Genomic DNA, 25,023 nt, shown 5'->3' on the forward strand with positions numbered 1-25,023 from the left:
TTAATGGGCTCGGCATTAGGAAGCAGGTGAGGTTATGAAGACTGATCAGGATTCCTCTCTAGTTAAAGTTTGACGGCTAACGGGGAGTTTAACATTTGTAATTAAAGTTTCACTATAAATCAAGCTATCTGCTACTTAAATGCATTCTTCATACTGTGAAAAAAAAAGTAATTGGGGCTCATTGCAAAGCAATGTAGAGCAAAACAGATTTTAATTCACAGGAGCTGGATTCTAACCCCGACTTTGTAGTGACTCAGTTCATCTGGTCTCTATTTCTTCATCTGAAAGGGGGAAGTTTGGACCAGATCATCTCAAGTTTCTCAGCTCTGTAATTTTGTCCCTGGTCTCCTCCAAAACTACTCCCCCATCACATAGAAAAGGAAATGTTTGAAAGAACCGGGAAGCCCGTTCCTGTCCCAGTGCCAGACCTCTCCAGATTTCAGGGTAACACTTATAGTGAGCCTTTTACTTTCTCTTTTGCAGAGAAAATGTGACCAGTATTGGCCTGCCGATGGCAGTGAAGAGTACGGGAGCTTTCTGGTCACTCAGAAGAGTGTGCAAATGCTTTCCTATTATACTGTGAGGAGTTTTACTGTGAGAAACACAAAGATAAAAAAGGTGAGTCCACAAATGAAGGTCATCATCAATTGAGTGATACATCTGGTCTTTTTTTAAGTGCGTGGATGACACAACTCAGGGGAGGCTAAAACTCTCTCTGTGTATAATATAACTAAAGGCATTGAGAATTCTTATCATAACCACACCTCATTCCCAAAGGTTTCTGCTAAGTCTCTAAATGCCAGCCAAGGCTTTGGAGCCAGATTGGTCATGGTGCCAGTGGCTGCAGTGGATTTGATGCCCAAGGGAAACTTCCTTCCCCATGTGATACCTGCACATGCAACCAGAAATAGGGGAGATCAAAATTTTAGGGGAAGAAAAAAACAGTGATACATTAATCAGGGTTCTCCAGAAAAATGTGTGTGTGCGTGAGAGAGAGAGAGAGGTTAAGAGAGAGAGAGAGACTTTTTAAGCAATAGACTCCATGCCAGAAATTCAGACAAGGTTTTTATATTTTAGTCTCAAGGAGAATTCCTCCTCCTTCAGGAAACCTCATTCTTTGTTCTTAAGGCCTTCAGTTAATTGGATGGGGTGTACTCACATCAGGGACTGTGATCTGCTTTACTTGAAGTCTACTAATTTAAATGTCAGTCACTCCTAAAAAATACCTTGACAACAGGGAGGCACCTGGCTGGCTCAGTCAGCGGAGTATACAGGTCTTGATCTTGGGGTTGTGAGTTCGAGCCCCGTGATAGGTGTAGAGATTATTTTTTAAAAGTCTTGAAAAAAAAAGTCTTGGAAAAAAACACAAACCTTGACAGGAACATCTGGTGTGGCTGGTGTTTGACCAAACTACTGACTACCATAACCTAGCCAAGTTAACACATAAAATTAACCGTCACAAATGCCGATGTATTATTTTTTTTGCCTCTTTATATACCACCAAAATCAAGTTGATAGTTAAGGACCCATGTGTGTGCATGTGTGTGTTTCTCTGCGTGCACATTCGTGTGTGTTCCTGTTACAAGCTGTCTGAACTCTTCCAGGGCTCCCAGAAAGGAAGACCCAATGGGCGTGTGGTGACACAGTACCACTACACGCAGTGGCCTGACATGGGAGTGCCAGAGTACTCGCTGCCAGTGCTGGCCTTTGTGAGAAAGGCGTCCCACGCCAAGCACCACGCGGTGGGGCCTGTTGTTGTCCACTGCAGGTGAGCCTCAGGGGTGCGTTTCTAAACCCACAGAATGGCTTCTGCTGACAGAAAGGGAAGCCGTGGAACAAAGGTTTTGCCAAATTGGAACGCTTTCACGAAGTAAGGGGAATGAAACTACGTGCCCATTTTCAAAAGTATTGATCACGGGGGAGTGAGTGCACCAGACTCAGATTCTGATTGCTAAATATTTCAAAGCACCAGGTATTTTTATGATGTTTATTATTCTATTTGATTGTTGAATTGGACTTTTAACTTATTAAATGTGTGAGACAGGAGGAACAGCGTTTTGTCATTAAACATTTATTACAACATAATGTCATGGGATAAGAGTGCTTAAGACTTGGGGCGCCTGGGTGGCTCAGTTAAGCATCTGACTTTGGCTCAGGTCATGATCTCACGGTTCGTGAGTTCGAGCCCTGCATGGGGCTCACTGTTGTCAGCACAGAGCCTGCTTTGGATCTTGTGTCGCCCATCTCTCTGCCCCTCCCCCACTCATCTTCTCCCCCCCCCCCCAAAAGAAATAAACTTGAAAAAGAAGTGCTTGAGACATAACCACTGTTCTTAGGAGTTAGCAGTCTATTGTAGAGTTATTATGTCAGGTTTATATTAGAGAAACCAAAGCTCATAGAGGGCGAAGAATTTGGCAAAATACTTTTATGTTGCTATTAAATCATTTCGGATCAAAATTCTTTTTCTCATTTTCCCAATTTCTATCTATTATATCATAGCAAGGGATTATCAACCCATCGTTACCCAATTACTTTATTTCCAAGACTACGTTGATGAATAGGAAGAATGGTATTTTGAAGAAAGAGAAAAAAATATGTCGGCGATTTTAATCTAATATTTTTCAGTTAAAATAAAATTAACAGTTAACATTTACTGAGTGCTGAATCTGTGCCAAACTTTATGACCACACAAATCAAATTGATTTCTGTCTACGGTGTTTTTCTCAAAGCAGTGTCTGTGCTCTTACCGAAGCAAGTGTTTTCCTTTGATATACAGCTTATCTGACACATTCTAATTACCTATCTCAGGACTTACCCTCAGACAAAGTTTGAGAGACTTGTCTTGAGTTTTTTCATCTGTTAGCCTGATGATAAGCTGAGAGAAACAGGAAAATGCAAGAAAAAGAGCTCTGAAGGTCAGGGATTGTTTCTCAGCAAATGGCGAAGGACCAGGGTATTGTACAGAGCAGGTGCTAATTTTCCACTCTAGTTCTTTCTACTTGTCGCAGCGTTTGAAAAGAATCCCTGCCTATGAATTCTGTCCCTCCTGTAGAGGCTTTGAAGAAGTCCATAGATAATGGCCCTTTAGAAATGACTGAAGTTATGCTTTAGTCCTCACGATCTCGCTGAAATGGTATTTTCAGCAGAAAGCCTTATCAAATTCTTTTTCTGATTAATATGAAAACCTTTACAAACATGTCTACCTGGCAATACAGACCCCAAGACCTTTTATTTTCAGGGTTGGGTGAAGCTGATGCTTTCAGTTTTCTCAGATTAAATGTCTAGTTGCTATGCTCTGGTACATAATGTTTTCATTGTATAATATATAAATGAGGAATAAATATAATTATTGAAAATTTAAAAAATCTCTAAGTAAATAAATAAATAATCTCCAACAGAAATAGGTTATTTTACAGTTCGACCTACGGCCAAAAATAAAAAGTAAACTACTTGTTCTTTGAAGCATCATGCTTAACAGCTAAACTGTTTACCCTTTTGGATTGCCGAACTGTTTATTATGTGGCTCAGTGGCTTGGGGAAGAAAATTATTTTAATTTGCAAGACAGCCAGGAGTGACCTATCTTCAAATTATGTTTTGCGCTTGACATTGAAATGGTTCTTTTTTGTGCTCTCTTCAGTGCTGGAGTTGGAAGAACAGGCACATACATTGTGCTAGACAGTATGTTGCAGCAAATTCAACAGGAAGGAACTGTCAACATATTCGGCTTCTTAAAACACATTCGTTCACAAAGAAATTATTTGGTGCAAACTGAGGTATGAGAAAAAAGGATACTTTCTGTTCTTGTTGCTCTCCCCCTCCCCCACCAAAAAGGATACTTTGATTTATCTAAGGGTTGTAAATGTCCCTAAAATGCTAAAGTTGGATGGACCTGACCTTGTTTTTCCAGGTTGATGAGTCTCGTAGGGCTCCCATATTAAAGTGCTACCAACTGGCTGGCTTAAAAAATGGAACCTTAATGCCTCATAGTTCTGGAGGATGAAAGCCCAGAGTCAAGGTGTTCGCAGGGCCATGCTTCCTCCAGAACTTCTAGGGGAGGATCTTCCCTTGTCTGAGTTTCTGGTAGCCCGTGTGTTGCTTGGATGAAGCAGCCTTACTTCGATATCTACCTCCATCTTCACATGGCTGGCTTTTCTGTCTCTGTGTCCAAATTTCCTTTTCTTGGAAGAACAACAGTCACTACCTCATCTTAACTAATTACATCTACGATGACCTTATTTACAAATACAGTCACCTTCTGAGGTACTGGGGGGTTAGGGCTTCGACATATCTTTTTGGGGGACACAATTCAAGCCATAACACCAGATAATGGCATTGTATGTCATAGGTGGACCAGGTACATTTTGTCTGTTTTGTGACCAAATAGGGAATATCTTTGGAATGACACTGATGGCGGAGAAGATTAAAAAAAAAGAAAGAAAGAAAGAAAAGAAGCAGATCAGGCAGTGCCCATCCCTGCTAGCAAACACCTCAAGTTTGTCCTGCATAGAGTGAATAAATGCATTCATTGTCATAATTTTTTTATTTTCATATTTTAAAACTATGAATTCTGCTCAAGTGATAGCCTTTTTTAAGTCCATATAGTTTATCGTAGATAGTTTACATGACACAGGACAAAGTCTGCATATCTGTATATTTTCCCCTGTTTTGAAATAAAAATGAATTGAAGTTGGAAACTATGGACGGCAGCTCGAGAGCAATCAAAGGCAAATTGCCCTGTGGGCAAAAATCAAACTAAACCAAACTTCACTCCATGAAGGAAATGACACACTAGTCAGATTAGACCAAGAAAGAGTCACATACAGGAAACAGAAGACAAAACTGTACATAAAATTGTGCTAAGTTACATATGACTGCTGAAAGGAGAATGGGAATGGACAGCAGAAGAAGACCCAGGAGGAGTATAAACGTCAGGAAAGCCCTCATGCAAAATATGGAGGAGGGTCACAGGTTTGAAGGAAGGGCAGAGAGAGCATTGCTTTGCCTCCTTCCCACAAATGTCAATACATCAGAAGTAACAGGAGGGACGAGAAGAGTCATGTTCTCTCTTGACTGCCTCCTCTCCTACGTCTGATTTCCCGCAGGACGAGTAAGCAATCTTTTGTGGGTCCATTCCCACCATTGTGTAAAACTTTTTTTGTCTGTCAGGGAAAAAAATTATTTTTGTATTTAGGTACATGTAAAGAAAACCTGAAGTAATGTTGCTCATTGTCACTGTTTTGCCAGGAACAGTATGTTTTCATTCATGATGCTTTGGTTGAGGCCATACTTAGTAAAGAGACTGAGGTGCCAGACAGCCACATTCATGCCTATGTCAATGCGCTCCTCATTCCTGGACCAACAGGCAAAACGAAGCTAGAGAAACAATTCAAGGTGAGTCCTCTTAGACGTTACCACGCAATTCAGTGTCCCTGCATCTTTTTGTCTGAGTTGACAAGGCCATGTGGACGGGTTCAGAGCACGGTTGGCACAGTGGCTGTGTATTATTCTTTAGAGTGGGCGGCAAAGCCACGTGGTAAGTTTCAAGGAGAATCTTAATTTTGAGAGCAAGAGGAAAAGTTCTCAGGAACTCTAGATTAACGTTTACAAGTGTAAACTTGGTCCAAGAAGGAGGGCACAGAGCATAACAGAAGGGACAGGCAGACCTCATCATACAAACTTCGTAAGTGCTCTTTTTCTTTTGAAAGAACCAGACCACTTAACAAGGAGTGCTCCGGCTCAGGCTGTTCATGCTATTCTTTGGAAAAATCTGTCTCACTTGAAGCCCCTGGACTAGAGAAGAGGCCACACCAGAACAATAGCTCTTCAACCCCAGTTCCTCCCACCCACCTTGTGGGAAGCAGTGAGCTAGAGCAGGGAGTATGTTTTGTTCAATATCATACCTTCTACAATCCTAGTTCTCTGACTTCCAGAAATCAGCCAGCAAAGAATTCAGAAAACAGTTGTTACTGGACCTTCTAGCTGTTTAAGGGGGATTTGCACAGTTTTGACTTTCCCACAGGATGGAGGCTGGTCATTTGCTCCACCTTATTCCTATACTAACCTCTTACTTCCGAGGATTCCTAGAGAAATGGGCCAATTTCTGAAGGAGGAATATCTAGGAAGAATTTGAGACCCTGGAAAAACCTAGTAGAGTTGACAAATCTTGAGATTGCAGAGTGTTGTTTTTCCTCTTCTCCCCCACACTACAGTTTAAAAGATGTTAGTCGCTAGGACTTCCTTCTGATTTTCTGTTGTCTCAGTCAGCACCATTTGTACTTTTGGAGAAGAGAAAGATTGGGGTGAATGCTGCGCTTTGAACCTGCCATCAGGAAGACATAAGTGTTTTTATGCGGCAAAGCTCATCTGAGCGAAAACAGAACACGTTAGAGAAAGAAAAAGTATGCAATTTGCCTTCTACAAATGAATAATAAAGGAGTATAAAACATCAGCATTAAGTTGTTAGGATAGCTTTATTCTAAATTAAAAAATATATAAGTATTACCCATTTTCAACATAATTTTCATTGAAGTATGACTTACCCCTACACAACTGCATAAAAGAATTGATACGGCTTACACTGGATAACCCAGGATCAAAATAGAAATATCAATTATGAGGCCAGAATCTTATTTAATGGGGAGACATTTGATTCTGTTTCCTGTTAACACACTACCGGGGAGATAAAAAAGTATGTGTGTTTATGTGTGTGTGTGTATGCACTGTTCTATAAGACATTAGTCATTCAAGTTTATCTGTAGAAACAATTCCTTGAGATAAATTATATGGCATTTATTTGTGACTATCTGCAGAAAAGGAAAACACTAACTGAAAAAGATACCTGCACTCTTAGGATCATTGCAGCATTATTTACAGTAGCTAAGATATGGAAACAAGTTAAGTGTCCATTGATGGATGAATAGATGGGAAAATGTAGTATATATATTCAATGGAATATTGTTCATCCATAAAACAGAATGGCAAATCTTGCCATTTGCAACAACATGGATAGACCTTAAGGGCATTATGGCACGTGAAGTAAGTCAGAAATAACTCAGTGAAATAAGTCAGACAAAGAAAGACAAATACCATATGGTATCACTTACATGAAGAAATAAAAAAAAAGTCACAGATACAGAGAATAGATTGATGGTTGCCAGAGGCAGAGGGTAGGGGGTGGGCAAAATGGGTGAAGAAGATCAAAATGTACTAACTTCCAGTTATAAAATAAATAAGGCATAGAGATATAATCTACAGCATGGCGACTATAGTTAATAATACTGTACTGCATATTTGAAAGTTGCTAGGAGAGTAGACCTTAAAAGTTCTTGTCATTAGAAAAAAAATTCATAACTATGTATGGTGAGGGATGTTACCTCCACTTACTGTGGTGATTATTTTGCAATGTATACAGGTATCAAATCATTGAGACATATACCTGAAATTAATATAATGTTGTATGTCAGTCATACCTCATTTTAAAAAGAAAACAAATATTTATCAAGCACCTGCCACATACCAGGCCTTTTGTGTTTGATACTAGGATACAAACATGAATTTTTTCAAAAAATCACACCCAGGTCTTGCCCTTGTGACACTTGCTCCTGCTCTTGAGCTAGTGAGATATACAGGCAAGAAAACAGTTACAAAACAGGGGGAAAGTGCCATCACACAGGTGAAATGGGTGCTGTAGGATGCAACTCTTCAGGGAAGAATTGCACAGGATATAGTGAAGGGTTGCATAGAGGACTCGGTGATTTATTGGACATTGCAGCGAGGAGAGAAAAAGACAAGCATTAACTACCCGCATTCTAACTTGAGCACGGAGGATGAGATATTGTTCACTGAGACTGAAAAGCGCATGTTTGTTGGGTGTGGTGGGGAAGGGATGGTGAGATTTGTTCGGAGCCAACCTAATTTTAGGAACTCAGGAGGTGTAGTGTAAACAGGCATAGTGGGCAGTTGAATACTCAGTGGGAAGCACAAAGGAGAGGTCCAGCTTGGAGAAAGGATTTGGGAACAATCAGCATAGAGATGGTTACGTGAAGCCTTAGAATTGGACAAGACAGCCAAGAAAGCTTGGGAAGGGGTTTTTAAGAAAAATTGTAACTAACCAATGAATGGACAGCCCGCAAAAGAAAGGGAAGAAGTAGGCATTGGAGTGTAGGAGAAAATTGGTCACAGTGGGGATATAATAGACTCTGAAGGAAATAACATTTTGAGGAGGAAATGGACAAAGGTCAGCAAATGCCATTGACAAATCAGTTGTGATGAGGACAGAGCATGCCATTGGACTGAGCCATAAAAGCTACTTCAGGGAAGGATAGCACTGAAGCCAGACTCTAGGAAGATAAGGAGACATTGTGTGTGAGGAATTAAAGGCCATATTTAGATAACTCTAAAGATTTTTGACTCTGAAGAGAATGATAATGATAGCTAGAAGGAAACTTGAAGTTAGAAAGTAAGAATTTTTTTTGGTAAATTTTTTTGTTTTGTTTTTTATGTTTTAATGAGAGGCATCTGAGTTTGTTTAAAAACTAATGAAAAGTGAGGTGCCTGGCTGGCTCCGTTGGTAGAGCATGTGACTCTTGATCTTGGGTTGTGAGTTTGAGCCCCATATTGGGAATAGAGTTGACTTAAAAAAATAAATAGGGGGGTGCCTGGGTGGCGCAGTCGGTTAAGCGTCCGACTTCAGCCAGGTCACGATCTCACGGTCTGTGAGTTCGAGCCCCACATCAGGCTCTGGGCTGATGGCTCAGAGCCTGGAGCCTGTTTCCGATTCTGTGTCTCCCTCTCTCTCTGCCGCTCCCCTGCTCATGCTCTGTCTCTCTCTGTCCCAAAAATAAATTAAAAAGTTGAAAAATAAATAAATAAATAAATAAATAAATAAATAAATAAATAGGGGCTCCTGGATGGCTCAGTCGGTTGGGTGTCCGACTCTTGATTTCGGCGCAGGTCACGATCTCCCAGTGAGTGTGAGCCCAGCATCAGGCTCTGCACTGACAGCGAGGAGCCTGTTTGGGATTCTCTCTCCCTCCCTTTCTGTCCCTCTCCCACTTGTACATGTTCTCCCTCTCTCCCTCTCTCTTTCTCTCTCTCTCTCTCTCTCTTTCAAAAATAAACACTTAAAGAATAGTTTATTTAAAAGACACTAATGAAAAGAGATGTATGGTGGGAGTGGTGGGGAGAGGGAGGAGAGAACAGACTTTTAGAGGGAGAGGAAATCCTGAGAAGAGGCAAAGAGGAATTAGGGGCCAAACGCAGGGACACCTAAGTGGGTGTGTATAGCAGTAAGTGTGTGGGCTCCACGGCTGCAGACTGAAGGGATACTCTGGCTTCTATTCCCTCTGTGACACAGGAAGTGAGTGTGTGGTGTGTGTGTGTGTGTGCGCGTGCGTGGGCATGGGGTGTGTGCACGTGGGCACGGGGTGTGTGTGTGTGTGTGTGTGTGTGCACGTGCGTGGGCATGGGTTGTGTGTGCGTGGGCACAGGGTGTGTGTGTGTGTGTGTGTGTGTGTGTGTGTGTGTGTTTGTACACACATTCTAGGATAAAGACGTTAAATATCCAATGGAGGGGGAAGAGTTAATTTCAAAGAATCTATACAGTACTAACCATATTCTCAGAATCTAATACATGAAAATTGGAAGTTGAAATGAAAACTTGGCCCTAAAAATATCCCAATATTTGAACAATAAAAATTCTCTTTTACATAATCGATAATAATATGAAAGAGGAAATTATACAATCTTTAGAATTAAAGGTCAACAGAAGGACTCCATAGCACAGCTTGTAGGAAACAACTGAAGTTGTATCTAGAAAGAAATTTATAATCTTAAATATATTCATTTGAGAATAAATAAAAATAAAAACAAATGAAATAGGCATATCATGTTAAAATTAGAAGAAAAGCATGGTACACCCAAAGAGGGAGACAGAAATATTTTCAGAAAGTTAAAGCTTTCTTAAATAGATGGTGAAAGTGATTAAATAGAAACAGATGAAACAAAACCAAATGCAGGTTCTATCAAAGGCTAATAAGACAAATAAACCTGTGGCCAGATTGGTAAGAAAAGGAGAGGCTTTGCACGAATAAATATTAAGGTGAAAAATAGGGATATATTTATAAATATTTTAGAACTGTTTTTCTAAACTTAAGAAGCATACTGTGAGCATATTTGTGACAGTACATTTGAAATCCTACATGAGAGAAAATATTTTTAAATATTTATTAATTTTTGAGAGAGAGAGAGAGAGAGAGAGAGCACATAAGCAGGGGAGGGGCAGAGAGAGAGGGAGACAGAGCAAGTTCCATGCAGTTAGCACAGAGCCTGACACAGGGCTCAGACTTAAGAACCATGAGACCATGACCTGAGCCAAAATCAAGAGTTGGATGCTAAATGACTAAGCCACCCAGACGCCCCGAAAGAAATATTTTTTAAGAAAAAGTAAGCAAAATACACTCACAGAGAAACGCAAAATCCAACTAGACCAAGAGCCATTAAATAAATTGTATCAGTTGCCAGAAATCTCACCTCCAAAATAAAATCAGAACTGGAAGAATTACCAAACTTCTAAGGAACAGAAAATTCCAAACTCTGATAAAATATCTAGGTAGAAAGCAAACCCAACTATTTTACTGTTTTAGCAAGTGTAACTTTGCTACCAAAACTGTATAAGGAGAGTACAAGTAAAGAAATATACAGACCAGTTTCACTTATGAACTTAAACACTGAAATCCTGTTTAAAATAGCAGCAACTCAAATCCAGCGGCGTGGTTTTTAAAACAATATTGTGACCAATTAGGATTCATAGTGTTTGTTCTCGTGATGACTTAACAGTAGAAACTATGAACAGATATAGTTATGAGAATTGTATGGCCCTCTCAAAAGATGTAGAAAAGGCAGTAAATAAAAGTCAGTACTATTCATAACAACAACTATCAGTAAATTAAAACTAGAGGGAAGCTTTCTTCATCTTAGGCTACATTATAAATGTCATATACAAAATTTTAACTTGGAAATTTTCATAGTAGGTTTAAGAAAAAACAAGAAATGCCAACTGTTGACACTGTTAGCCAACACTGTACTGGAAATCGAGTCAAACAAAAAAAATGTTTAGAAATAGAAAAGAATCTGTAGATGATACACTTGTCTATATAGAAAATCAAGAGAAACAAAATAAGATATCTCTTATTAGAACTCAACTCTTATTACAGTTCAACAATATATATATAAATCAATAGCGTCGTAACTCATTAGCTGTGAATTGTTAGAAGAGATATTAGAATAAAAAGGGAGTTCAACAATAAACAGAAACAAAAACTCCAGGGTCTCAAAAATAAACTTAACAAAAGGTACAATGAATGCATAGAGAAAAAATTATAAAACTGAATTGAAGAGCCTAGAATTAGACCCAACAAATATAGATACAATTTTCATGAATGGAAATATTCTGAAGATGTCGATTCTCCGAAATTAAGTATAAAAATCAGTGTGGTACCAATCAAATTCCCAGCAGGATTTTCATGGTAAATTAAGAACTGAACTTAAAATTAACATTTGGAGAAGTAAAGAACAAAGACATCCAAAGCACTACTAAAAATAAAGAACAAAATAAAAATGTGTTGGACAGTATACAGAAGACTTATACAGATATGATAATTAACGCTGAAAAACAGACAAATCAGCCAGTGGAACCATGTCTTTGTGGAAATGGTTATATGATAGATATGACAAATCAGTGAGGGGAGGACAGACTAACCAATAAGTGATACTGGGAGAATTTCCATGTGGAAACAAGTAAAACTGGGTTCTTAACACACCTTAAACACTAAAATTATTCAAGATGGATTAGGTACTTAAAGGTGAAAGCAAGGTTCTATAACTATTACAAGAAAATGTTAGCAATGTATATTTTGAAGGCATCAGTGTAGAAAAGGACTTCTTAAAAACATAATTGGCAGAAATCTTAAAAAATTAATTAATTGGCTATAAATGTCCGTGTGATTAAAGACAACAAAGACATTAGCAAATTTTTAAACAGATTATAGACTTAAATTCAAGACATCAAGCCCCCTAAAAATTAATAAATGACAGTGAAGTATAAATATAAAAAGGCAATCATCAAAAAAGAAATTTAAATGGCTAATGAATGCTAAAATTCACAATCACACAGTAATCAAGGAAATGCAAATCAAAAGCATGGTTTATCACTTCTATCAGACTGTCAAAAAATAATGCTGATGACTCCTAATTCCATGTGTATGCATTAAGTAATATACAAGAGAGAGTCATTGCTACAAAGTTTAGAAAAGCAAAATATTAGAAATAATCCTAACATTCACTAGCTGGGGGAATAGATAAATAACAAATAGATTATTCATGTAATGCAGTACTAAAAAAATGAATGAAATCCAACCATATACATAAATGTGTACACACACACATACACATATCATGCAATTTACCCCAACTGCACCGTGAAATGTAAGTGGAGGACATAGTGTATGCTTATGAGGGAAACCCTAGGGAAGATCCTCCCAGTGCTGAATGTCAAACTAAAGGGCATTCTCTGCTTCATCGAGCTTCCCTGGTGTAGAACACAGATGTGCCAGGGATTTAGGTCAAGGAATTTTTGGAAAACAAGTCAGATATATGTATATTCAGTATCTTATCTTGATTTCTTGGTTGGGTCGTGTGTGTGTGTGTGTGTGTGTGTGTGTGTGTGTGTGTGTGTATGTTTGAGTACTTGGATGACTTAAATGAAATAATCTATATTTTTCTTTGACTCCCTTTCTCAGCTCCTGAGTCAATCGAATATACAACAGAGTGACTATTCTACAGCCCTAAAGCACTGTAACAGGGAAAAGAACAGAACATCTTCCATCATCCCTGGTAGGTTATGTTGAATCATAAAAAAAAAAAAAATGATAGTATTTGTACATCTTGGAATGAATGAACTCACTCAGTATTTTTCTAATTATGCCTGATAATTTACTTGTTAAAAAGGACTGTTAAATCCTGAAGTCCATCTAAAAGATGCGAAATACATAGAAAAACTAGCTTACAGATCAAAGTCACTCAACTTGGGACGTGCAGCTGTGTTTTACAATGTGGGGGTGGAGGGAAGGGTATAGAGCTGTGAGCATGGTGGTTCATGATGAGTGTTTTGTGTTCCAGTGGAGAGATCAAGGGTTGGCATTTCATCTCTGAGTGGGGAAGGCACAGACTACATCAATGCCTCCTATATCATGGTAAGTCGAGAAGTCACTGGAGAAACTACCTACCAGTTTGTGCGTCCAGAACCAAAACCAAAACGGGCTTCCTGAAGCAGTGGCTGTGGCACTGCTGGTGGGTAGATCTAATTGAATGACTGCAGACCACAACCCCCAAGCAGCAAAGAGAATAACAGCATCCCTTGATGTTTTGATGTGTGCTGGGACTGGAGATCCCTCAAGCTAGACAAATTAGTAAATAAATGCAGGAACCAAACTTACCATTCAGGACTTATGAGAAGATACACAATATACACTGGGCCAACTAAGAGGCTCCATTGCATTTACCCTGAACAGACCCAGGACATTCCAGATTCTGGAAAGCCCATCTCACTGACTTTACTACTCCAGGTTTGCAACACAGTGTTCACCCTGTGGACTGGGCTCATTTAGAGACCCGGATTTCTAAAGACATAATCTTCTCCTTCTGTGTTTAGATCTTCTGTGAGAAAGGGGAGAGTGTTTCTGGGTAGCCATTGCGTGGCCCTCGTTTCCATTTCAGGTCTATCAATCATAGAGCTTGGCTTCACATGAAAAGGTGGTAATTCCCATGCCAAAATCACTGTTTCATTTATCCAGCAAAGAAAATATTGCAAGATATCCATGCAGGAAACAGGGAGATGTGTTGTGGTAGCATTTAATACATGCTGCACTTCCCATGAGCCTGTGGGGAATAGGAACAGGATCTGAGAGACCCCAGAGCAGAGGAGGATAAACGAGCCATGATTTTAATAAGCAACACCATGGAAATCGTGACCAATCCAGAGGACGCAGCTTCTGGGTTTCTGCAGCAAAATCTGCAAGGTGCCTCTCTGATTCCTCCCTGATAGAGGAAGCCAGGGTGTCTGCACACCAAGGGTGTTCTGTTGTCAGTGGGTGCAAATTTAACACTTTGCCATTGGGACTTACAGAAAGTGAGAAATATAAAATCTCCTCCGAATGTCCATTCTATCCAGTGTAGGAGACATGGTCCACATGCCATTTTGGGAAGTCTGCTCCTAGAGATGATAGCTGTGTAGACTTGGGCACAACACTTTTTGGATTTTAATGTTTTTTTAAAGTTTATTTATTTATTTTGAGAGAGAGAGAGAATGAGAGAGAAAGAGAGAGAATGAGAGGGGGAGGGGCAGAGAATGAGGGAGAAAGAGAATCCCAAGCAGTCTCTGCACTGCCAGCACAGTGCCCAAAAGGGGGCTCGATCCCACAGACTGTGAGATCATGACCTGAGCCTAAATCAAGAGTCAGACACTTAACCAACTGAGCCACCCAGGTGCCCCACAACACTTAATTTCTTAAGCCTCAGTTTAACCACCTACAAAATGGGGATCACAGTTCCTATCGCATAGTACTTCCGTGAGACGTGAGAGACTTAAGGGGAAGAAGAGGCTACTCCTGGGGCCCCGGGGTGGCTCAATTGGTTAAGCATCCAACTTCAGCTTGGGTCATGATCTCACAGTTTGTGAGCTCTAGCCCCACTTCAGGTGAGCTCGAACCCCACTCCAGCCTCCGCACTCTCTCTCCCTCTCTGTCCCTCACTCACGCTCTCTCTCTCTCTCATAAATAAATAAATAAATAAACAAATAAATAAATAAATAAATGTTTTAAAAAAGAAAGAAAATGCTACTCCCGTGCCTGGTGTATGGAAAGTGCCCTCTAAACAGCAACTAAAATAATCACCTTGTGATTTACAGATGCAATCTAAAAGCAAAAAGGCTGCCTTGACTTAAGGCCCATTATCTTATAAATGTACTTTAAGCGTTTAAAGTCATATGCCAGGGCTCTTTGTATGTTCTGTTTGCTTTTGTAGGGTTACTATCAGAGCAATGAATTCATCATCACCCAGCATCCTCTTCTTCATACCATCAAGGATTTCTGGCGGATGATATGGGACCATAATGCCCAGCTGGTAGTTATGCTTCCTGATGGTCAAAACATGGTAAGTCTCCCCCATCACGTCACTTTTGGTACTTGCCTTACAGGAGAAATAGCAAGTCATGTCAGCCGGAAGTCCAAGCAAACAAACAATTTTTTTTCAACTAATAAACTAATATCACTCGTTGGCTACTGGTCTGCTATTGTCTACTATCGGGCCTGGTTTGGTGATGCCACCTCCCAGGTCTGAGATTGCTGAACGACAGTTTTAAATAAAAATAAGTTAAAATTCATTTAAATTTAAGTATTCTGTGATACTGCTTATGAAAAATTAGAACTGCAATCATGAATGAAGTCAGTCCCTATGCTTCTATTTACATTTTTAAAAATAAAACTTGTTAGGATATTTGGAGAGTCCTTCAGTTTAAGGAGATCTATATAAAACCCAAAATAAAGGCCTATTTTATTTAGATTTTGCACATATATGTAACTTGGAGATTTATTTCTTATCTGTAAAAGTAGACTGGCCATTCCAAATGACACTGGAAATTGCTGAGCTCTTAAAATCACTTGAATCTTTTCTACTCAGTTACCATTTATAGAAGCAACAACTTACCATTGTTACTGATGAGCTAAGAGCAAAACAACAAAGCAATAGTTTGGTTTCTTAAGTGTGATACTTTATTCTGCACACCAAACTTGTTTAAGGCTCAACATTTTAAAAGTAAATTTTGAGATTCAAAGAAAACTTTGAGTTGAATTTTCTATGTCAACCAGTTAACTTCATTTCACAGTCTGACTTAGTAAACATTTGACTAAAATCTAGACTCTTCCTTGGTATTTAATCCTCCAGGCAGAAGATGAATTTGTTTACTGGCCGAATAAAGATGAGCCTATAAACTGTGAGAGTTTTAAGGTCACTCTTATGGCTGAAGAACACAAATGTTTGTCTAATGAAGAAAAACTTATAATTCAGGATTTTATTCTAGAAGCTACACAGGTATGGACATAATTGAAATGACAAACTTTTCATCTTAAGTACATGCTTTGTTAAATATATGTTGGTTTAAGGATCTTCCCTAGAAATAAAACAAAGGAACCTAATTTCTTACAAATTAGGACAGATTGCCCAAATAACCAATTTTACCTTACTTGTCACTTTCATTTTTAAAATCCTATAGAATCATTAAACACCAATCACCACTAAACTACACCGTCCCCACTCAGAGAATCAAAGATTTCTCTCTTCACTCCAGAGTAGTTCTGATAGACCTTAAATTGAAAATAAATTCAGTAAAAAAATAATTTCATTAATCCGAATTCTCCTGTTTTAAGGTAAGTTTTTACCTTGAATTCTTCTAAGTAAAATAGGAAAAATACTATCTACCAAAATGAGCCTACCGCTGTCTACCAAGAGATGAAGTGTTACAAGTGAAGAAGTGCTTTGAAAACTGTGCAGTACAATGAAGTAGGATTGTTTTACTAATTCTTGGTTATATATAAGGTATCAATCTGAATTCTCTGCCAAGAATTATTTATGTAATTACAGTACAGAATTTACTGTACAACTACGGTAAAATGCTAAAAGATACTAATAATGAGCAAGGCATGTGAGAGACAGAGCACCTTCCCGATCAGAAAAAGGTTAAACCATGTTTTCGATGGTCTCAATGTTGCACTTCACTGTAGTCTAATTCTGGAACAGGTGAACCATGTAAATTTCAGGTTCTGCTGCTTATTTTTAAATGTAGCATTTTATTGACTACACTTTGGGAAGCTGGAGGTTTAGGGATGTAAAGTCACACAGCCCAGTTGGCCACTTGCACAAGAACCAAGAGTGGGGCCGGAGCGGAACCTACGTCTCCACCCGCCCAGCCCTGCTTGCCAGCATTTCCCCATCGGGTCATGTAATTCCACTCAGTTATTCCCAAGTAATACTGGGATTTGAAGAAGTCTATGTTATTTTAAAACAAATTTTAGCACTGAAGATTTCTTTTTGTATTAAGTTTACTGGCACAGACACATCTTTGGTACATGGTTTTGAAGTTTGAATACCATAATAAACCTACAACTAAGACATTTTTAGAATGAAAAAGAGATTATATCTACAGTGAGAAATGAGGCATCACAGCAATTTCTTCCCTCTGAGATGGAGGACGGGCTATAGTGCATGTGACTGGGTTTTATCACCTCCCTGTATTCCTGATTCCCCCAGTTATTCCACTCATAATGAACTGTCACCAATGGGACTCTTTTTAAAATACTGGTTTTTCTCTTCGTATAGGATGATTATGTACTTGAAGTGAGGCATTTTCAGTGCCCCAAATGGCCAAATCCAGACAGCCCTATTAGTAAAACGTTTGAACTTATAAGTGTTATCAAAGAGGAAGCTGCCAACAGGGATGGACCTGTGATTGTTCATGATGAGTAAGTTCCTCTCTTTAAACGGTTTCGTGCCTGAGCATTCTCCGGGTGGGCATGTTTCTTTTGTCTTTGTACTAACCTAATGCTTTCGACCAATTGTAGCAACTCAGCCAGGGTAGATGATCTGCTTCCTATAACCAAGGTTAACACAGAATTAGATTTTTTCACTTCTCTTAGAGCTCATGTTGAAGGCAAAAAATAGGTATGTGATCACAAGAATTTGCTCTTGCATTGTGTGCTAAGAACACTTTGTGTGATGAGTCAGTGTTTTGGCACTTGAATTTTTACAGGTGCTCACCAGAGAGACATTTCTTAGTTATTGACACCCTAGATAGGATGAAAATCGATACAGTCTTTATTAATCAGAAATAGGAACCTATACAATAAATCTCTAAAGTCTCCTGTTATGAACAAATAAAATATGTTGGAATAATATGTTATATCTATGTTGTATATGATACATATGATATATGTGATAACTTGTCAGATGATTTTGATTGATTGCCAGCCCCTTCCAGAGTGTAAAAATAACAAATGAATAAGCAAACATTAAATTTCTATAAAGTATCCCATTACTAATATCATAAATACTTGCTAATGTTTCAAATTAAACTGTAGTTCTCTGCATGATAAAAGAGAGACATTTCGTTAAAAATTTCCATGTTCCCACTACAAAGTTGTTAAGGCCATGTACTTTGTGAGTTCCAAATGTGAACGTTCGATGCATCTGAATGGAGTCTTTGTCCCTTTGCTTCAAGGCATGGAGGAGTGACCGCAGGAACTTTCTGTGCTCTGACAACCCTTATGCACCAACTAGAAAAGGAAAACTCCATGGATGTTTACCAGGTAGCCAAGATGATCAATTTGATGAGGCCAGGAGTCTTTGCTGACATTGTAAGTAATAGAACAGTGAACTAAACTTTCACCATTAGAGTACTGCTTACTTCCCAGAGGCTGCCAAAATCATTTTATCATGTATCAAAAGAGGCCACCTTGACTGATAACATTTCCATGTGGTGTTCAAGCTGGATTACGAGTTACTCAGTCCGCGATCCATAGAACTGGAATAATAAACAATAAACATTCAAAGTTTATCTTCTGGAAAATTAATGTATAAAATTTAATTTTCACATGTGTCTTTTTGCAAGATTTATTGTAATTCTGAAAAATACCCTCAAAAGCACCAACTAATCTGAGAACTCTCTATTTTTCCGTGTCTCTACTCTGAGACCGTAGCAGGGCCCATGCTCACCTTTGCTCAAAGCAAGGCGTGGGGCCAGTCAGGCTGCTAGAGTGTAAAGACTACTTAGTAAACAGTGGGTCTTGTAAAAAGGATTCTGCGTGAGCCCGAGCTGACAGTGCAGTCCTTTCTGGGACCTCTCCATAGAGAGAGGGACCCAGTAGATTTCATGACAAGTGGAAAAAGGAGAATGAGTGGCTTACAGGTGCCTTGTACCAAAGGATTACATACAAGTTGATAAATCGGTAACAGTAACCTGTCACATCATTTTCTGATTCCATGACATAGATAAACAAGAATGGAGTGCTGGGGCATCTAGGTGGCTCAGTTGGCTAAGCGTCCAACTCTTGATTTTGGCTCAGGTCACGAACATACAGTTTGTGAGTTCGAGCCCCATGTCAGACTCTGTGCTGACAGTGCGGAGCCTACTTGGAGCTCTCTCTCTCCCTCTCTGTTTGCCCCTCCCCCACTCGCTCTGTCTCTGTTTCTCTCTCTCTCTCTCTCTCTCTCTCTCTCCCCAAATAAATAAATAAATAAACCTAAAAAATTAAAAAAAAAAAAAAGAATGGAGTGCTTACCACTGGCAAAAGTATGTTGGCCAATTTTCTAGGTCAGTTGAAATTGACCTAGGTCAATTGAATGTTAGCTACTTGAAAAGCTACTTTAAATTTCTTCAGAAAGAGATATGAATATAGATTGTGTACCTCCGCTGAGTTTAACAGACCATTTAACACAATGCCCTTCTGCAAACAGTGTCAACGCGTGACTGAAAATTTCCCTTCATTTTTACAAACGTGCATCTTCATGGAGCTTCCTGTTTACGATCTCCCCTTCTCTATTCTCCAGGAGCAGTATCAGTTTCTCTACAAAGCTGTCCTCAGTCTTGTGAGCACGAGGCAGGAAGAGAATCCATCCACCTCTCTGGACAGTAATGGCGCGGCATTGCCCGATGGAAATATAGCCGAGAGCTTGGAGTCGTTAGTGTAGCGCAGAAAGGGGCGAGGGGAATCCGTACTGAGCATTTTTTGCCTCTTCCTGAAGCTAGACAGGAAAATCACTTCAGTTCTTCTGTTATCTGTTCACTTTCCATCACCTGACAGTAATTTTCACGACATAGGATCCTGCTGCCAAATTTACATCATTAACAATGTGTGCCTTTTTGCAAAACTTCTTGTAATTCACTTATTGTGTCTAAACTAAAATGATTGGATTTTACAGTATTTCTAAGAATGGAATTGTGGGGTTTTTTTTTTCGTATTTTAACAGGAAATTTGAATTTATAGATATTAGGAATTCCCAACTACAGAAAACATGTTTGTTCTTAGTGTCAAATTTTTAGCCATATTTGTAGCAATCATCAGGTTTGCTAGAAATATAACTTTTAATATAGTAGATTGTAAATAAAACACTCCATTCCCTATGATATTCAATGTTTCACAACTGCAGTATTCACCTAAAGTAGAAATAATCTGGTACTTACTGTAAATACTGCTCTAGTGTATCCATGGACCAAATTTATATTTATAATTGTAGATTTTTATATTTTACTACTGAGTCAGTTTTCTAGTTCTGTGTAATGGTTTAGTTTAATGATGTAATTCATTATCTGGTCTTACCCTACGAGTCTTCTGATATTCTTCCATGTCATCTCAGTAATTAACTCTGTTTTAGCATGTAACTTTAACTTTTATGGAAAATAGAAATACATTTGTTTTGAAAGATGTTTTTATGAGAATAACACCTTACCCAACATCGTTTCATTGGTTTTTATCCAAGGCATTGCAAAAATAAATACAAATATTGCTATCAACGTGCGTTTGTTTGGGGAGTGCTGTGCCAGGGCACGTGTAGCAGAAACTTGTGGGCACGGGTCCACAATGATGATGGAAGTGAAGAAAGGCTGATGGGATGGAGCAGCATATAGAGCTGTGAGTCCCAATCTGTGCATCGAGACACATAGGGAACTCACAGAATTTAAAGTTTGGAGAACATAGCAACAGTACTCATACTGCACAACTACTGTTACTGACTTCCTGGACCTAACTACCGTGTACCAAGAAATGTCGGGGGACTTTGACTTAGAAACAAGCTGGGACTGGGGCACCTGGGTGGCTCAGTCGGTTAAGCGTCTGACTTCGGCTCAGGTCAGGATCTCGCAGTTTGTGAGTTCGAGCCCCGCGTCGGGCTCCGTGCTGACAGCTTGGAGCCTGGAGCCTGGAGCCTGCTTCAAATTCTGTGTCTCCCTCCAGAGGCCCCTCTCCCACTTGCACGCTGTCTCTCTCTCTCAAAGATAAACATTAAAAATTAAATTTAAAAAGAATCAATCTGGGACTTAGAAGCAGGCAGATTTGCCAGTCGGGGACTGGTTTGGAAGCCAGGTGGATTGATAGACAAAGCTCAGGAGCTCTTAAACCCCGGGGTCCTATGTCAAGGCACATAGGATCCAAGAGCTGTGTGGAGCTGCAGTGCAGGAAAACAGAATTGGCCTGGGTGACGGGCCGTCTCCTGCCTCAGCCAGGAGTGTTTTGTAGCACTCCCTGATGAGGAGGGCACTAATCCCCAAGAATGCCCACATCAGGGGCCCGAGCGGGAGGCCAGGAAAAGTTTCATTTAAACCAGGGCTCTCAGAATATGGTTCCCAGACCAGCAGTATCAGCAAAACCCGGGAACTTGTTAGAAATGCCAATCCTTGAATCCCATCCCAGACCTACCGTATCAGCAACTCTGAGATGAAGCTCTACAATCTAATCCAGGCTAGAGCTTGAGAACCATTGCTCTGTCGCAACAATTCAGGGAGCCTCCAGTTTCCTTAAGCACTATCGGGAAATGTTTGCCAAACCCTTAAAATAGAACCAAAATTAGCTTTCCGCTTAAGGCAACACTCATGAGGAAATGTGAAATAGGAAAAAGGTCAACAGATGATAAAGTGTCACAAATCCCAAGATGTTGGTAAGCACTGCTTTACCAGGCACAAGAAAAATTCCTGTGTTTCTTTCTCACCCTCCCTGGGAGGAAAGCCACAAGGCTAACTTTGATTCCTTGGTTGCTTCTCTAACCTTATCTCCTAGTCCTCTGTTTTATGTTCTTTCCCTCATAACCCACAATGTTTCATCGTAAATTGCTCCGAACCAAGAGTATACATGTCACCTTAATAATTTTGTCTGGTTTTCCCTTGGCCTTTGTCCCAAGAACAAACACCCGTTTGGGGGGGATATGGATTTTTTTTTCTGGCCTTCATGGTTATTTACCAGTGAGGTGCCTTGCAGAATCTCTTCCAAAGGCAAGTACTTATGAAGCAATATGTGTGGTAATTCAACATTTCATAGACAAATTCTAATAAATATACCAGAACTATAAGGTCCATCATAGTTGTAGTGTGATACTCCCTGAAAATTTATAGCAGCTCCTTTTTCACATATAATTAATACAAACATTTCATACATACATATTCTACTCATTATTATGGCAAAGAAATCTTAATTTTTGTATTTCTGATCTGAAACTCCCTAATTCATTAGCATCTAAAATGACTTAGAGAACTTGGAAAATAAGATCTCTTTATAAGCAGATATAATTTTACATATTTTATTAGAATTGAATCCCACTTGCAAACAGCACATAGAATCAGAAGTGCTGATCATGTATTGGATTAAAATGAACTTTTTAAGGAAAATTGGAAAATCTACATATTTGTCAAAATAAAGCACATTTGTTTTTATTAGTATAAACCCCAAATGAATAGCATTCACTCGCTGATTGCAAAATATTCTCATACATCAGAGGGCCCCTCATCACTAGTACAATATTGGTATGTTAGAGCAGGTGGTATTAAATATTAAAGCATATAAATGACATGTATTATACCACTTCTAAGAATCTAAGCATCCTTGGAATTAAATTAGAATTCACAAGATTTGTTTTTTTTTTTTTAGAGTAATCATTTTTAAAACTTAAAACAAGGTAAAGGGAGTGGGAGTAAGAAAGGCTGTGGGTGTGAATTTGAAACTTCTCATCGCGGACACAATACATTCTGCTCAGTCCTTCCACGGTGACACATTCTAAGCAGGCCATGAGACTGACCTTTGAAAAACTTTCCAAATATGCTAATTTGCAATGCTTTCCTCCTCAACTTTGGATGTGCCATTCAGCATCTCAGATTCTTAGGATCTTGCTTCAGCCCTAGAGGAGGTGCCTCAGTTCTGAATTATCCACATAGAGAAATGAACAGATGCAAGAAATGTCTGCCTTGCACCCACTTGTTTAATGAAGCCATGCACTAGAAACTATTGCGTGAAGGCTCCTAGTGAGGAATATTAATTTTTTTTATATATATATGAAATTTATTGACCAATTGGTTTCCATACAACACCCAGTGCTCATCCCAAAAGGTGCCCTCCTCAATACCCATCACCCACCTTCCCCTCCCTCCCACCCCCCCATCAACCCTCAGTTTGTTCTCAGTTTTTAACAGTCTCTTATGCTTTGGCTGTCTCCCACTCTAACCTCTTTTTTTTTTTCCTTCCCCTCCCCCATGGGTTCCTGTTAAGTTTCTCAGGATCCACATAAGAGTGAAACCATATGGTATCTTTGTATGGCTTATTTCACTTAGCATCACACTCTCCAGTTCCATCCACGTTGCTACAAAAGGCCATATTTCATTTTTTATCATTGCCACATAATAAGGAATATTAATTTTTTTAACGTTTATTTATCTTTGAGAGACAGAGACAGAGCATGAGTGGGGGAGGGGAGAAGGAGACACAGAATCTGAAGCAGGCTCCAGGCTCTGAGCTGTCAGCACAGAGCCCGACACGGGGCTCGAACTCATGAGCTGAAATCATGACCTGAGCCAAAGTCGGACACTCAACCGACTGAGTCACCCAGGCACCCCTCCTAGTGAGGAATATTAAATTAGAAAAGTCTCTCACAGGGGCACCTGGGTGGCTTGGTTAAGTATCCGATTCTCAATTTCAGCTCAGGTCATGATCTCAGGGTCGTCAGATCAAGCCCCACATCAGGCTCCACATTAAGCATAGAGTTCGGTTGAGATTCTCTCTCTCTCTCTCTCTTTCTCTCAAAATAAAACAAAATCTTTAAAGAAAAATAAAATAGGATTCCTCCCCAGGAGGCAGCTGTCTGTCAGCATGGTTGAAGAGTTTGTGAACTGCAAAATCTAGCCTGGGAAGGTGGTTGTGTTCACCAAGCCCTCCTGCCCCTACTGCACGAGGACCCAAGAGCTCCTCAGCCAATTGCCCTTCAAACAAGAGGTTTTGGAGTTTGTTGATATAGCCACCAGTGACACTAGCAAGATTCAAGGTTATTTGCAACAGCTCACAGGAGCCAGAACAGTTCCTCAGATTTTTATCCGTAAAGATTGTTTAGGGGGATGCACTGACCCAATGGAAATGCATCAGAGTGGGGAGCTGTTGAAGCAGCTAAAACAGATTGGAGCTCTACAGTAATTCTAGGGCAGAACCCAGGATGATATCCCCCTTGAAAGCTGGGTGGCATTTCAAATGAGGACCACACTTTCTGGTGGATGGATCTGGGGCTAACAGCCACAGCAACTGTTTACTTAAAATTCTGAAATGTGCTCACCAAAAAAAGGGGGGATGGATTTTTGGGCAAAAACAGCTTTTCCTTCTTTTGACTCAGTATTGAAAGGGGACTAACTTGCCCCAAACTATAGGTCTGAGAAAGTTGATAGACATCTTGGATTTCTTCTCCATTGGCCCTTTGGGTTCCAAAGGACCATGACAAGTTGTGGCTTAGGATTCAACCAATGACCCAAAAGACATTTTTTCTCTTTGGCACATGTCTCTTACTGTTCTCCATATGCTAGGACCCCTCTACCTCTAAGCCAGTGTTTCTCAACCAATATTATCCCAAACCCCGTAGGATGAATCTATAACTGGTTCCTGCTATTGCCTGAAAGTTTCTCCATTGAGTTTGACTTGATAGATTTTGCATTACAAAAACAATAGGTATTTTGAGTGTGCTTTTTCAAGCTCTATGTGTCTCCTCAGTCATCCCCATCCCACCCTATCCTGTCTTGGGAATCACTGCTCTGAATCCATGTTCTTAATCTTGACAACTCACAGATCTCACAAGACATGTTCAACAATACTGTGAAGGGTCTTGACCCAATTGGGAAATGCCACATGAAAAGTTAAGCACTATTGCTCTTCACTTGGTGCCACAGGGATCAGAGGTCT

At 39.6% G+C, this 25,023-nt stretch overlaps 1 protein-coding gene and 1 pseudogene across 4 annotated transcripts in view; both read left to right on the forward strand.

The window, feature by feature from the left end:
- The window catches only part of PTPRZ1 (protein tyrosine phosphatase receptor type Z1), a 185,670-nt gene extending 165,052 nt beyond the window's left edge, over positions 1-20,618 (forward strand). For all 4 annotated transcript variants that reach the window (XM_043589350.1, XM_043589352.1, XM_043589353.1 and 1 more), the window contains 11 exons: positions 484-618; positions 1,605-1,768; positions 3,639-3,774; positions 5,246-5,392; positions 12,799-12,892; positions 13,178-13,251; positions 15,080-15,208; positions 15,998-16,144; positions 17,429-17,571; positions 18,327-18,462; positions 19,655-20,618. In XM_043589350.1, the coding sequence (XP_043445285.1) occupies positions 484-618; positions 1,605-1,768; positions 3,639-3,774; positions 5,246-5,392; positions 12,799-12,892; positions 13,178-13,251; positions 15,080-15,208; positions 15,998-16,144; positions 17,429-17,571; positions 18,327-18,462; positions 19,655-19,795 (1,446 nt within the window). In that variant the 3' untranslated portion in view covers positions 19,796-20,618. The remainder of the gene's footprint in view (positions 1-483; positions 619-1,604; positions 1,769-3,638; positions 3,775-5,245; positions 5,393-12,798; positions 12,893-13,177; positions 13,252-15,079; positions 15,209-15,997; positions 16,145-17,428; positions 17,572-18,326; positions 18,463-19,654) is intronic.
- A 3,246-nt stretch (positions 20,619-23,864) lies between these two features.
- On the forward strand, positions 23,865-24,822 carry LOC122486470 (annotated as a pseudogene).
- The last annotated feature ends 201 nt before the right edge of the window (positions 24,823-25,023 follow it).

Source organism: Prionailurus bengalensis, chromosome A2, assembly GCF_016509475.1.
Source record: "Prionailurus bengalensis isolate Pbe53 chromosome A2, Fcat_Pben_1.1_paternal_pri, whole genome shotgun sequence".
NCBI lineage: Eukaryota > Metazoa > Chordata > Mammalia > Carnivora > Felidae > Prionailurus > Prionailurus bengalensis.